The following is a 15,139-nucleotide window of genomic DNA, read 5'->3' as shown; positions in this document are numbered from 1 at the left end:
TGTGCGAAAAATGACAGGAAACAGACCACATGTGAGTGTTTTAATAATGGCTTTCAGGAAATTGGAAAGCGGAAATGCTAAAGAATGCTTTAGTCACACAGTGGAAGAAACTAACAGACTTGCAGCTTCGTGTCACTCTCTTAGATGAGCCCTATTCATGTGCGTCAATAGATTAAGTCTTGAGAGTGAGAAATGTGTTTTGCCTTCCTCGGTTTCATATTAAAAATGCCACTATAAGGCTTTTGCATCAATGCATTTAGAGCTTCTCTGTGAACAGAAACAGATAGTGAGTCATTTAATGTTCATAGTTAGAAACAGGACTGGTTCAGGAATAGTAGGCTGTGTTTTGGCTGAGCTGCTGCAGAGATAGTCAGATGTAGGTCAGACTGAATGAGTTTTAACGCTCTTTTATGTGATTATTATATTTAAGAATTGGGATGGGGGAGTTTTACGTCTTTGGTGCGGTTAGGTGTCTTTGCATATGGCAGCAATTAAGGAAAACAAACAGTTGCTAAGTTGACTATTAAAAGTTTTAAGCTAAATTTTGAATTCCATTTGAGATAAGTTAAAATAACAATTGGATCATGAAGTTCCATGAGCTTCAATAATCTCTCCTGAAACAGATTTATTCCAGTACAGTACACTGTAATTACCTACATAATATTATGAAGAATTTAAGAAAATCTAAATAGCCTGAATTTGTATTCAATCTTACAACCCTTAACTTTTTTTATAGCTGCATATCATGTGAGCCCTCAAAGGTGCAGTACTCGAGACCATAGATAACCTGAGGGCAGTGCTGTGCCGTTCTGCAGTCACATGGTTAGGCCAGTCCAGTGTAGAGCTATTCAAATCTCAGCTGTGCCGGTTCTTGTATTCTTTCCCTTTTCAATAGATGCCGTTTTAGGAAAGTGTAAACAGTGCCAGCACTTTCCTGAAATAATAAGGCTACCACAGACTCATGCCCTTTTAAAGGCACCTCAGCTCTGGCCAAAATCATAGTCTTTCTTTTTTTCTCATTTTAATTACTTGATTTTATTTGGGGAATGAAACATGTATAAATATATGAAAAGCAAGATTGTGTGCAAGAATTCAACGCATTCTGTCAAGACTATTTTAAAAAGAAACTTCTTCATTCCAGTTAAGAATTTTCTGTGCCAGAGTCAGATGTTGCCTGTGTGTGTGTGTGTTTGTGTTTGTGATTGTGGCACTTTCAATCTGACTTTTACCACACTTTGTGATGACTAAGCAATTCATGCATGTTTTCTTTTCTCTACTCTCACTTTAGGTAACAGAGGCCCCTCAGTTGTTGGTGTCATTTTACCCCTTGAATGTACTTTGGTTACCAACTTACTGAGTGTTATCCTGCTCTGAGTTTGGGGTTCAAAAAAAGAAAAAGGAAAAATATCTCAGGTGTTTCCCAAATCTGCAATATTCACCAAGGACCTCTTGTGGATTTTATTGTACAAACTTATTCAGACAACTCAGTGAACTTTCTTGTAATTGGGGAGCCCATGAGATGAAAACATCAGTTAAAGTTTGAATAAAGATGAGGCTCAAGGCTGTAGTACAAATGAAGCCAGACTTTTACTATCATTTAAATGTTCAGGAAGCATTATTTGCATAGTGTATAGGAAACCCCCAGCAATTACCAAAGTCAGTTCTGACAGTAAATATATTCTAAGTGGATAAATGTTCCATAAATGTTCCGTAGATATTGTCGGGATGTAAACGTCGCTTTAAAAATGTGAGGTGTAAATGCAGTCTGGGGGTACTTTCTTCCTCCTATACTTATCAAGAAGAATAAATGTTACTTATATGTTCATAAATCCTTCGCAGTGGCGTACTGTGCACTACCTTTCAGAGTTTATAAAGACACGCCTTTGAGAAGACTGTGTAACAAGATTAATATGGAATAATTGATTTGTTTAGACTATGTCTAATTCAGTTACTGTGATGGTATGGTGGTAGCTCTCTGATGCCACTCCCCCAAAATTGAGCATGATATTGGTAATGCTGAACATCCCATCTGATTGCACAAAGACAAATTGGATAATTTTGATGTTTATGGCTATGGCTGCTAGCAAACATGAATCTCTAATGTTCTGGAAGAAAGCTGTGTCATTTCCCAAAGGCCTGTCTGTTACAGAATTTTCTTCCACAGTTGGATTTTTTTCAGTGTAAAAACATGTTGTCGATTTCACTCTTAAAATTTTTCATGAAGAATTAAATGCTGTCAATTCTGTAATGTGTTTCATGGATTCAATATGACTGTGGCCACATAGTTCCATGCCATTTTTTTTTAGTAGGAGCTCTGGTGCACCCTATTGAAATGTTGAGGAGCCACAGCCAAAATTTATGGGCCTTTCACAATGATCTTCAGCAAGGTGTCTCAAATGGTGCATGGTGTTTCTGGTCTGTTAATTGATAATAGCCATAGGCATGCCTCGGCTATCACTTTTCAGACTTTACAGATGCTCCATCTTTGTTGGGCATCAGGTTCATTACTGTGAATTTTGTCATTGACAGTTCTTCCTTGGCATTCAGGTATGCAGTGTTGTGATTTGTGATCATGACTCTTTGTTCTGCTTTTAAATGTCTGGTTTGGGGAAGAAGGTTTTTGGGAGTTTTAGGTGTGTTGTGATTAGTGCATGTGCTACTGCATCTTTTATTTTTTGGACAGTCATTGCCCTTAAGGACACATTCATGTTTACAAGCTGTAGGGAACTTGCAAACCTGCAAACCTGCAACCATCCAAAGTATCTGTTTGGGCAGCTGGCAGCTGTGTTGCATGTGCTTTATCTCCTTAAGAAATTCCATTTTTAGTGTAATTGTACACCAACAGGATAATAATAGAAGATAAATCTGTGATACTGGTAATCATAAACTTACAGCAGAGATAAAACAACAAAAGTGAACTCAGCAAGCTTTTGCTGTGAGAATCACAATCTGAATCATTCAGACTGTTGTGCAATGCTGATGTCAGGGTTAAAAAGAAAAAGAAAAAAACAAAAAACTCCACAAAGGCCACAAAGTTCCTCTGCAAACATTTTCATGTTCATGTTGCCCTTTGTCAGACTTTTTTCATCAACGCATACATGTATATATAAAATTAATGTGTTCTGTTAATTAACAGACTGTAGAACATTTTGTAATGGTTACCAGAGTGGCAAGTTAATGATATCTCTGATACAATGTTCTCCTTCTCAACAAGTCTTGACCTGTCATTGTGCTAGTAATCAAAATCAGTTTCATTTTCAAGAGAATGCAGATTTTGGCTGCTTAGCCGCTAAGATTAATGTTTTTTCTTAAATTTTCTGTCAGAAAATAGTTTTTTTTTTTTTATCTCTCAAGCGGCTGTGTGGCGTTTCAAAACCTTCCTATCCTGTAGCTAAAGTAAAGTACTAAGCAGTTGATTAAACAGGGGCATGTGATAGTTTCACTAAGTTGCGTAGAACTGTCAGCAGTACATTGCATTATAGTCCTCACTGCAAACAAATGTTGGCTCCAAGTAATCCTTTGTTATTATTAGAACTAATTAAAGTAAAACCTAATTTCCTTTAAAACCCGTTTTACAGAGGCATTGTGGCTACTGATTTTATAGTGATAGTTCCAGTGAGTGAGTTAAAATGACATCATACAGATGGTCTAGTTAAATTGGTTGGATAGAACTGGCTTTGCTTTTTAAAAGCTGTGCAGTAGTAGCCAATGTGAAACAAATTTCATCCTGTGTCCATCTTCAATGAAATTCTATTCAATGTGCCACCTGGTTGTGTTTTGTAATAAAATAAGAGCAATGGAAGGACATGTCTCGACATGAGATAATGTAATATTACCATTAATTGTACTATGCAATGATAATTTTAAAAGTTATTGTGTGAAATATGCGTACAGTCATGGTTTTGGGTCCCCAAATTGACTCTCAAGTTGTGGAATATTGCTTTGTGTTTTCATTTTTAAGAATCTGCGTGGAGTCATAATCATATTTGATTAAGGAGGGACCCAGAGCTAATTTGATTAGGTTATTTAGAGGAATATGTGTCTGGTAATAAACATTTATTATGATGAAAAAGTTTACTTTAATAAGCGAGAGAAGCCCAGAGGACATGCAAGCTTAATTGTTAGATGTTAAATTGCGTTGTTGCAATGTTGCCAAGATAATGGGCAAGGAAAGGCCCTCAAGTCAAGGCAATTAACCAAACAGTGGTTTGATTGTTGTTAAATTGATTAGAAAATGTTTAAGTACTCCATTTGTAAATTAGCTATTGTTTCATGCAGTTTTAGACCGCGACAGAATGCTGGGCTTAATGGCACATATTCTCTGAGATGGAAAAGTTGATGCTTAGGTCAAGTTCTTAGCTCCAGATGTTGCAGGAAGAGAGCCACCTGGGAATCCCAGGCAGAATGAATAATGCCCGATGAATATAACATACTGGATTTGCAATCCTGACATAAAAAAATGGCATGGACAGCACACACAGCCTGTACATGGAGACTGAAGCTTTGTTTAGCTGTATCACGCAACTGTTGATCAGTTGTTGCAGGCAAAACCAGTGATGGATATGGCAGTTTAAGTGTTGGCTCAGTGTGGCCCAGAGCGATGGCTGATGAAGATGCACAGAGGGAGGTGCAGGTTAGAGCCAATCTGTTTGCTTGCCCCAGCATCAGTAGTTTCCTGATTAGAATAGTGCAGAAATCCACGGCTGGAGGCAGGCTTTATGGCCATCACCACCCCACATTTCCCTACTCATTAGTACTTCGTAGCCTAGTACCATAGCATATGGCAGTGCTGCTACAAGCCCTGTTTGTCTTATTGTCACTGAGATTGAGATAAACATCTATAGGAAAAAGACTTAGCAGTTTATATATATATATATATATATATATATGTACAGTATATATGACTGAGACTTTTTGTGTAATAGTTTGATGGAAGCAAATATTGGAAATTTCCATGACTGCCATTGAATAATTTGGTAGGGGCACTGCTAGAGATGGTTTTCAGTACAAATGTTACAAGTACCGGGTAAAAGTACCATTTGGTACGAAACTGTTACAGAAACTATTACAGGCTGTAGCATATTTCCTTGTGAAAATATATATATCCTGGATACATTAGAGGTGCTTTATGTTTTTTTCCTTTTATGTAAAATTATTGGTACGTGTCCTAAATGTGTCCTTCGGGTGTTCACTCTTGAATACACACTTAGGCTGACACACATTAAAACCCTGTTATTGGGAACATCAAGTATTGTCACATCTTACACATGTGCAGTCTCTGGGATATGCCCTTACCCTCCGTGCAGCAAAAATAAGACAATGAAAATGGATTAATGCTGAGTGTGCTCCTAAGACATTTATCACCTAACCTTGATGTCACTGCTAAGCTTATTTGTTATCGTAAACTTAATTTTGCTTCTGGGAGGGAAATGAGACAGTATCCTGGGGACACTGTACACGTGTATACGCTTCAGATGGGATATATACTGTGCATTTTGCAGGTGTTGTCATTTTCTGTTGGATCCTCTTTTCACACTGTGCCCTCCCTCCAACAGAACATTCACATAAAAACATTGGCTGATGATATGGTAAGGTGCTTGGTTTGATTTTGGTTTGACTAGTTTTAATTAAATGTTTTACATCATATCATATTTTTCCATGCTGCATGAAACTTTTGAAATATGTGGATGGGTCAAATTAGCAAAAAACAGATCAACTGAATTAAAATTTACAAAAACACAAACAACTAAAGGTTGGAATACAACCTAACCATCTTTTATGGTAACAGGAAAAACTTATAACTGGTCTCATTTAATAGCTTTCAGTTTTTATTAGGAATGAAACTTACAACATCAAGACTTTAGTCAGCAGCTCGTAGATCAGTTATTGTGCAATAATTTGGGCTGATGTACTGATCTGTTTTTTTTTTTAAATACCCTTAGGTAACAAGTAGTCTCACATTCACACTTGAGACCTTTATTTATTATTGCATTAATTTTAGGATGTACAATGTAATGTTCACATGTATCTGGAGCAATGTTTTTGTCTTAGCACCTAAAATGTTTGATCCATCCAGTAATATTTCACCCAGCTGATAGTAGTGAAATCATTCATATGTTTGATTTTTCCATTTAGTTTTTATTTGCTCATCCATCCAGCATGTCTTTTTCATTCTGATTCACTCAAAAGGACTAACATGGACTAGTTGCATGCAGCCCCTGTACTTTATCTGCTTTCACACTAAATGTAACTACACTGCATTCATCTCAATAGTGTCAACTGATCAATATAACAAGGAAACTCAACTCACTGTCCCTGGTGTTACAACATCAATCTTATGTAATTGTATGTCAGAATTATTTCAATGACATAAACACAAACCAGGTGAATGATGGTAAGTAGCGCCTTAATTTTTGAAGTTATATGTGGTATGTTGTGCCAAACACACTTGGTGTTTTATTATGTATGTTCTGAAGATTGTGTCCACTTTTGTGTCTACTGTCATGTGATATAGAGTTTAACCATCATCAAAGCACCATTTTACTGTGCCTAATTTTTAACACTAAACAAGAAAAATGTTTTTTAATCCAAAAATAAGGTGACAGGATTGTAAAAGTGTGCATAAAAAATGTATCTTGGCTTTTTATTGTATTTAATTATAGTACCTAGAGATGGTGGCTCTCTCTCTCTTAGTTCACCATGCTCCAGTGTAAGATATCTTCACAGTCACGGTCACAGGATCTTTAAAAATTCAATACAGTTATTTCAAACTGCACCAAAATCTCACCATTTTGATTACAGTGACTTTTCCTTACCTTTTTTTTTTAACCAAATAATAATGAAAGGAAGAATAAACGCGTTTTCATGCTCATTGAAGCATGAAACTCTTTGGTGTAGGAAACAAACTTTTTGCTTTTACTTTATTGTTTTGGTTATTATAACCTCAGGACACCAGTGTGACTATAGATTTCATTTTAGTTTTTATCACCTCTTTTTTTATCAAATAACAGTTACATTCCATCTAGTGGTTGGTCTGTGCTCAATTCACATCCTGTTTGGTTATTACATGCTGGGTGTGGTGAGCTATGCAATGGACATGAACTTTCAAACCCACAGATGTTTAAGTGTAAAACTGAAGTTGCTGTAAGTAAGCAATTAAAATGTAACTTTTGAAAAAAAAATACTTATCTTTCATTAAAAATCAACAGTAAAATCAACAGTATAGCCCAACACGATTATTTTTATATTTGATGTTGTATATAGGATTGTTGCCAGTGCAAAATTTTAATTTCTCTAACACTGCTTTCTTTCAGCGTGATCGCATTACCAGTTTCAGAAAAACGGGAATGAAGAAGGAGAAACTCCTGATACAGCACCCCACAGATCCCCTCTCTACCCAGGCTGAGCTTCCCATTCCTCAGCCCCTCTTTGATGACCGCTCCATGAACCTCTCAGAAAAGGAGATCATTGACCTCTTTGAGAAGATGATGGTGAGTTTGGTGCTCCTTTAGTTATGTATCCTTTGGACAGGGTTATGTTAAGCACTCCACATCCTCCGCTCACCATAGCTGCTGCAAAATACCAAATTCTGATCATTGCATAATAACATTGAAAATTTATACATTAAAAGAATAAAATAGAAAAAGCACCTTCATGAATGTCAGTCAGGGAGCCTGACGTGGCAGAAAGTAAAGTTCAAAAAGTATTTTTATACCATTATATACCCACAGATCTCTGCGTGTCCTTGTTTTACTGCTGATGAGATTTTGTTTTAGAGAGCAAGGCCTAGCCAGGCATGTAAAAAGGATGGTAATTAAATTACTGGATTTCAAAGCTTTCTTAGTTTTATGCAACATAAAATTGTCTGTAGTCTCGCAATATAATCTGTACTGATCAATCTCATATTAAGATATCATGGTTTACAAGTTTTACATTGTTTCTTACAAAAAATTCAAGAAGTTAAATATCACCAAAATTTATCACAGCATTAGATTGAAATTCAGTGTATGATATTTACCTCTGTTCACATGTATTATCTTGCATGTAAACATGTGTATCTGCAAAAAAAAAGTCTGAATAGTTGTATTCAGGTATTGTTGCTGCAGTCAGATCAGGAATGTGCCTGAATTTAATCTCTATATGTATCAAGATAATGTTGATATTTACAATTCTTTCCCTTTAACAATGATTATTATTTGGATGTTAAGCTTTTGTGATGTGGGGCTCCCACTATGTATTCCTTGGGCCATGCAGAATAACAAACTTTAAAATTGCCTTTTCCCTTTTGTGGGGTCAAAGCTCTGTCACACTTTTGATTTTCTCTATTAAAATGCATTTTTGGCCTTATGTACTGCAGGACTGAAATCAAACAAAAAGCTTTCAGCTCAACTCTTTGAAGTGGAGAGCTGAATTACTTTGGTTTCATTGCATAGGTTGTGTGTACTATTGTGGATAGTGTCTCTGAGTATGTATGTGTGTCTGTAATGGTGCCTTTCTTTCTTTCTTTTCTTTTCTTTTTTTTTTTTTTTTACATGGTCTTGACCAGAGAAATTTAACCAGTGGTCCTGGTTTTCATGAGGCTACTGCTCGCTGTTTTGCTGCCTGGGTGCTCATCCCTGTCATTCAATTCACCTCTCAATTACTATGTTTGTGCTCACAGTGGCATGACATTAAACCCAAGCTTTAATTCGCTCAATGACAGATGTTACAGATGACATGTTTGCTGTTGTGACATATGACAAGTCTTGACACTTTGGGTTGGGAAGTATAATTGCCATAATGAAATAAAAGAGAGCAGGATTATTTACTTATACACTTTTGAAGCTATTAGTTTTTAAACTGTAAAGTAAACTGTAGCGTCAAATTGTAAGCTTTTCTGCAAAAACAGAAACATTGTATTTTCTTTTGATGTTAATTGGCTCTCTTCAGAATCTGTCTGTCATCGGTATGTCTTAGGGTGACACACACACACACACATTTTAGTTGCTCTCTTTGTCTTTACATCAGCTCTGTTATTGATTGTTTTTATGATGCTACATGCCACAGCCTTAGATGCCTAGCTGGCTTGAAATGAGGGGATGACCCATGCCATATTAGTGAGCCCACCTACTGTGCATTAATGACTAGGAGAAAATGAAAATATTTTTTCTGAAAAGCCGTTTAGACACTGCTCCGGGTATCTCACAGCCTAAATAGCACATAGCCTATTACTGAAAGATCATCAAAGAGTTTTGGTCAAATATAGCAAGACGCACTCAGTCACCAAGGAAGGAAGGGAGAAAACCAAAACAAAATGAACTCTTCCTGAAAATGTGTACGCTCACCATTGAGGTTAGAAGTATTTTTATAAAACAACAACGAAAGCTGAAAGCCATGAACAAAACATCATCAAAAAGCACAACTCGAACTCCTCAAAATAAATGTCCAGTATTTTCATCATACTAAGAAGGCAGCTGTGGTGCAGTAGTAGATCCTAATCCAAGAAGTCAAAATTAGAACTAATTTCATCACCTTACAGTTTGCTGTAAAACATGTACATTACACCTTGATGTATTACAAACCAATTTTCAGCATGACTTCAAACTTTGGTAATTTGTTAAAAAAAACAGACAAAAAATCCTCCTTCACTGTTTTAATTCAAGCCTTTAGCAGTCATGACATTATTAACCAGGCGATGATTGTACCTTTACCTCAGCTTGAAAACCTTCACCAACATAACACCCTGACTTAAGACTATTTTGATTCAGGTGCCCATTTATTTAGAGTTTTTTTTTTTTCCCCCCTCATCGAGAGTAGTGCTGCTGTTGTTACTTTCTGGTTTTAATATGCCTCTTTATGTGTGGTTGTCAGGATGAGCACTCGTAAGAAGCACCTATGTGATTCTCAGCAGTTAACATCCTGCACTGGGACATTAAAACTAGCCCACAGGAGAGTCACTTGGCGTTCTCTTCCACACTGATGGATCAGACTTGAGTTTAGAGGACACAATAATTGCTTTGTCACAGAAGTAAAACAATTTTATGTTGTATACTTTTCTAAGAAGAGGCTTTTCCCTCAGCATGGTCTTTTTGTATCTATTTAAGTTTCAGACATCGATGGCCTCCATTAATTGCTCTTTTATCTGAGCTAAACTCTTAACTTGCTGAAGCCCATTGAACAATTGAAATGAGGTCAAAGTGTCTCATTTAAAGTTGAGGATGCTAATTGGTACATCACATGACCTGCACAATATTTTTTACTTCTTTCACAGTGTCCCTGTATTTTGGGTGAATATGATGCATAGATTTAATTAAAAGCTTAAATTACAGTCAATATCATCCAAATTTGGCAGAAAATCCGTTGCTGATAATGGCTCCCTGTAATCTGCGATCCATAGAATTTAGCAGATGCTTGATACTTTCCCCAGTGATGGTGGTGTTGCACCAGCCCTGAAATGCAGCCTGCTTCACTTTTGCTGTTTTTAGTGCTGGTAAGTGAAACACCTGCTCATTTGAGTTGCCTGACTTGGCCAAGCAGGAGCACGCGCTTATTTTGCCTTTTTATATGCACAAGTCTGTTCAACCAGGAATTATTTTCGACACATGCAAGTCCAGACCAGTTTTCATTGGAAAATTTTTTCGGGACCAACGTGAAATAATATGAGAAGAACATATTTCTTTCACATGCCACTGCCAACGACATAAGCTCAGATATCATCATTTTAGTTACACCAGCAGCATAGTACTAGATATCCTGGGACTCTTTTTATGAAGCCTGTGGGGGTATAATTAATAAAAGAGCATTAATCATTTTGGAGACTAAACATTCCTTCAGTTTGCCCCCCTGACAAGCATCCCGTAGGCCCAATGCTCCTACCCCTCCTACAACGTACTCACCCTGCCACATTCTGCTTCATTTATTGAATACCAATTAAGCAGATAAATTAGCTGGGTTCAAAGATTAATTTAAAAACTTGCTGGTTTCTTTGGATGAAAAACCTGCCAGTTGTTAAAGTTTCAGCTTCCAGTTCCACAAAAAGGATGTTGATGCTCTTTTTTTTCCCCAGCTCGGCGGGTATTTACTTGAGGAAATGTAGTTGAAGGAATTTAGGTCATGGTGCCTCTGGATGGTATTCCAGCCCATCCTTCACTGACAAATGAAGCAGAATAAGTTTGAACTAAATTACTTGTGAGATATTAAAACCATTACATATTACAGTGTTCTTACTTAGAAGTGACACTCTTAATTTATAATTTTACACGAAGCCAGAGGGAGGGCAATCGCGACTGAAACAAATAACCCAGACCAGAGGATACACTATTTCCTTTGACTTCCAGTAGAGGGCAGCATGGCACCACACTTAAAAGGTTCACTTTCCTAAAACTGTGAAGATGATATTTTTTTTTTCTCTGTTCATTCTTGCCATTTCTTTGTGTGAGAGTGCTTCTGATAAACATCCCCCTCCATTCTAATCATCATGTCATTCCCTAGCTTTTAGTGCTGTGTCCAGCCTTCACTCCATCTCCTGATGTCTCTCACATGAAAGACATCTTTTGTGATGCAGAATTAAAGCAGCACAAAGATAATACTCCCAATAACACACAGATACTGCCTATCCAACCTATCTGATGTGATTGCATGGCCTCAATAGAAGCAGGGTTGTTTGTTCTCTTGTTCAGAGTTGGGGCACACAGTTACATTGCTGTAGCCTTGCTAATTTCATTTCAAGGACTAATTATTACTGTCATTGTTATTCGTTGCTGCACCTTGTGACTCTGACAAAGAAACACAGATGCCAAAAAAAATTATTCAACTGAAGGACAAGAGCTTAAATAAATGCGAATATATGTATATATATATTGGTCTGAAATTTTTCTTGCACATGAAACTATTACACTGGAAATGGCATAGTTCATATAACTTTATATTAAGGAATAAGCGTTAAGGCAATTTACTTTAAGTAATTTTTTTATCATATTATTTACTAAATTTTTTATCATTATTGCACTTTGAATTTCTCACTGTGTGTATTTAGGAGGATATGAACCTCAACGAGGAACGAAAAGCCCCTCTGCGTGGAAAGGACTTGAGCACCAAACGTGAGATGGTGGTCCAGTATATCTCCGCCACTGCCAAATCTGTAAGTGAAAGAATAAACATAAACACTATTTCTCTGTAAATTGAAGTGTACTATAAAATTGTAGTCAGCAGTTTGAATTATCACAGCACTCTAGCTGACTCAAAATTTAACTTGATCCTTTGCTTAAAAGCTTTCCTTTGTCACTCTTTCTTGCGAGCACCCATTTCTTTCATTGTCTCACTCTGCTCTTCATGCTTGAGCTCCACATCTCTGATTGCAAATTTTGATTTATTTTCTGTCTCGTGCCACAATCTAATGGATACAAATTGCAGTTATTGACTATCTCCATGCTAGGTGGATGGCCATTGTTTGTCCAGTTATTTGTTTGCATGAAAATAGTTTGTGGTGGTGCATGTGGGTCTTTTTATTTATTTATTTATTTATTTATTTTTTTACCCACAAGTGAGAAGGCCTTGCTTTGTTACTTGGTTGCTAGCTTCATGACTGAGTTTTTCGCCTTGCTCATATGAATACTTATCAGAGCAAATTTTGTCTGGCTCTTCATCAGCTATATTATATTTATATCAAGTCATTGAATAGTTTAAATTCAATGATGTTACCTATTGTTGTAACGTAATCTGGAACCTCATCAGTCCAATCCAAAAACGGCAATTAAAAAGCAAGGAGATTTGTCAGTAATACATGAATGTAGGATGATCCTCTTTTGAAATTATGGCCAACCTTGTGGGTTGAAATTAACATCAGTGCAGAAGAAAAAAGTGATTTCTGGCCCTGTTTCTTCCTGAACCTGGTAGTGCTCTCTTGACATCATCATTTATTACCTTCCTCATTGTTATGGTAATTAACTGGCATTATTGATAATGATGATTATCCGAGATGATTGAATTCCTCACAGGGCCCATTATGCTTTGTGAGCACTGATATTTTATTCAAATGAATAACGTAATCTGTGTAGTGAAAGGACAGAGGACAAAATGTGATGTCTGTCAGCACCCTGCTATCACATTTAATAGGACTGAAGTAGGGAATGTTTGAATGTCAGTGATAATGTATCTGTGCATACACAGATTCACGTAAGTGTTCATATAGGTACACTAAAACATCTGTATAGCCACATACTGTCATAATCTGATAATACATGAAGATGGGGGGACATTTTCATGTGATTGATAATGACGCAGTGAAAGTGACTATATCCAAAACTATTACTACTACTACTGTAACTATGCCAGTCAGAGATACTGTCTAAGAGCATACCAGGGGATTGTCCCAAAAACGAATGACAACAATTTTCCACAGAAAAAAAAACTTAAAGTAGCCACAGAGCAAAAACTTAAGCTTGTTATCAGGTTCAGTTAACCAATTCAAAGTGACTCATTTCTGGAATATCTTTATGTGATTGGTGCTCCAATAACTTCTTCAAAAGAAGGGAATCCTCATAAACTCATGTATTGCCCAGAATCTACATAATATAAAGTCTCTTAAATACTACCTTAGAAATGAGGAAGATTAAAGTTTAGATCCTCAATGGTATGTCGTAAAGCAAATTTCACGATTGCGCCAACATTTTTAGGGAACAGCTTTGTGTGAACTGAGTGTGTTTCACAGAAGACATTATTTGGGGCTAATGCTGCTTGTGGTTGCTGATAAGCATGCAGTAAATCTTCTAAAATAGAATCTGTTGCACTGAAACTGGTAAATAGTGATGAATGTAGGTGTCATGCATTTTGGGAATGTGGGGGTGTCTCAGCTGTGGTGTCTTCACTGTTAGCGTGACAATCTTTTTTTTTTTTTTTTTTACTAAATATTTATATGGTGTGAGTTGGCTGCTTTGGAATGGATTCATATGCATTAAGCTCAACTTCCTTTTTGTTTTTTGTGGATGATCCTGACAAAGTATTACATATTGCTCTTATTGGAGCAGCCCATCTAAACGACTATTTAAAAATAAAAGTAAGTTAGTCGTGAATGTCACCAGTTCCCACACACACTTATAAATATTGAAATTTCATTCCAGACAACTCTCTTTCTATCTTGACCCACAGCTATTGTGCAGTTTGCAGGCTCAAGATGGCATGGAGCTGTAAAATTTAGATCAATAAATATTTTTGTAACTAGAACTATCCCCTAGTACTGCCAAGTTTTTCTTGTCTGCCTATGCAGATGTGCTCAGTTGAATGTGTGCTTTGGTACTCCACAAAAAGTAACCTTTTCTCTGCAGCAAAAAAAGAAAATTGGAAAATTCTAAATTGCTTTAAGTGCCTGAGTTTTCCCTCAGAATATACAACTTTTTTTGTATGTCTATCCATCATTCATACACGCTGATAGACCACAAAGCCGACAGCACTCTACTTCTATGTGGCTATCAGGCTTCAAATGATAGCTAATATAAGGAAACACTAATCACTACCCTGTTTAAGATTGTAAAATATATCTGCCAAACGAAAGCCAAAGCCCTTTTTCCTTGCCTAGTGAATCGCCAGTCTTCTAACCATCTGTCACCAGGCAAGACTGATAACACTCCTGAACTCTACCTTGGTGCCTCAGCAGGAGTCCAGCAAATTACCCCCAACACAAAATTGAATGTCTTTTCAAGGGATTATTCTACGCTGACCCTGTTCATTTGAATAGGTGCTGTGTCTCAGTGGTATCCAGCTCGGCTTATGCAAGAGTGTGCCTGTGGACGTCCTTGACCATCAGCTTTGCATGAATAGTTGCCTTTCTCATTCACCTCATTTCTTCCTTTTTATTCTTTCCATAAATGTGTGCCAACCTCATTAAAACTGCCCAAATTCTCTCTGCACTAATACAATTGCTTATTTCTCAGAGATCTACTTTCTGTCTATTGACTATTGAGTGAATATTTTGATATATGAAAAGGGCTGTCTCAGATACAGAAGGGTGGCAGGCTCTTGTAAGGGGGTGTATCCACTAGGGCTGGGTGATCTGATCTGTTACCAAGTTTCTTTGGTATACGATCTACTTTTCAGATGAATTAGTTAGATATTTAATTTTAATAAAAACTGTTAAAAAATAGTTAAGCTGCAAACCCGCTAACTC

At 36.8% G+C, this 15,139-nt stretch overlaps 1 protein-coding gene across 2 annotated transcripts in view; it reads left to right on the top strand.

Annotated features, from left to right (window-relative positions):
- diaph2 (diaphanous-related formin 2) overlaps positions 1–15,139 on the top strand; it is a 338,700-nt gene that overhangs the window by 5,420 nt on the left and 318,141 nt on the right. Inside the window, exons 2-4 of one of the 2 annotated variants that reach the window (XM_029511765.1) lie at positions 5,556–5,588; positions 7,314–7,490; positions 12,014–12,118. In XM_029511765.1, the coding sequence (XP_029367625.1) occupies positions 5,556–5,588; positions 7,314–7,490; positions 12,014–12,118 (315 nt within the window). The remainder of the gene's footprint in view (positions 1–5,555; positions 5,589–7,313; positions 7,491–12,013; positions 12,119–15,139) is intronic. The other variant, XM_029511766.1, reaches the window with a different exon arrangement.

The sequence above is a fragment of the Echeneis naucrates genome, chromosome 10 (assembly GCF_900963305.1).
Source record: "Echeneis naucrates chromosome 10, fEcheNa1.1, whole genome shotgun sequence".
Classification (NCBI taxonomy): Eukaryota; Metazoa; Chordata; class Actinopteri; order Carangiformes; family Echeneidae; genus Echeneis; species Echeneis naucrates.
The sequence above is the reverse complement of the archived record's forward strand: the minus strand, read 5'-3'. Positions and strand labels throughout refer to the sequence as shown.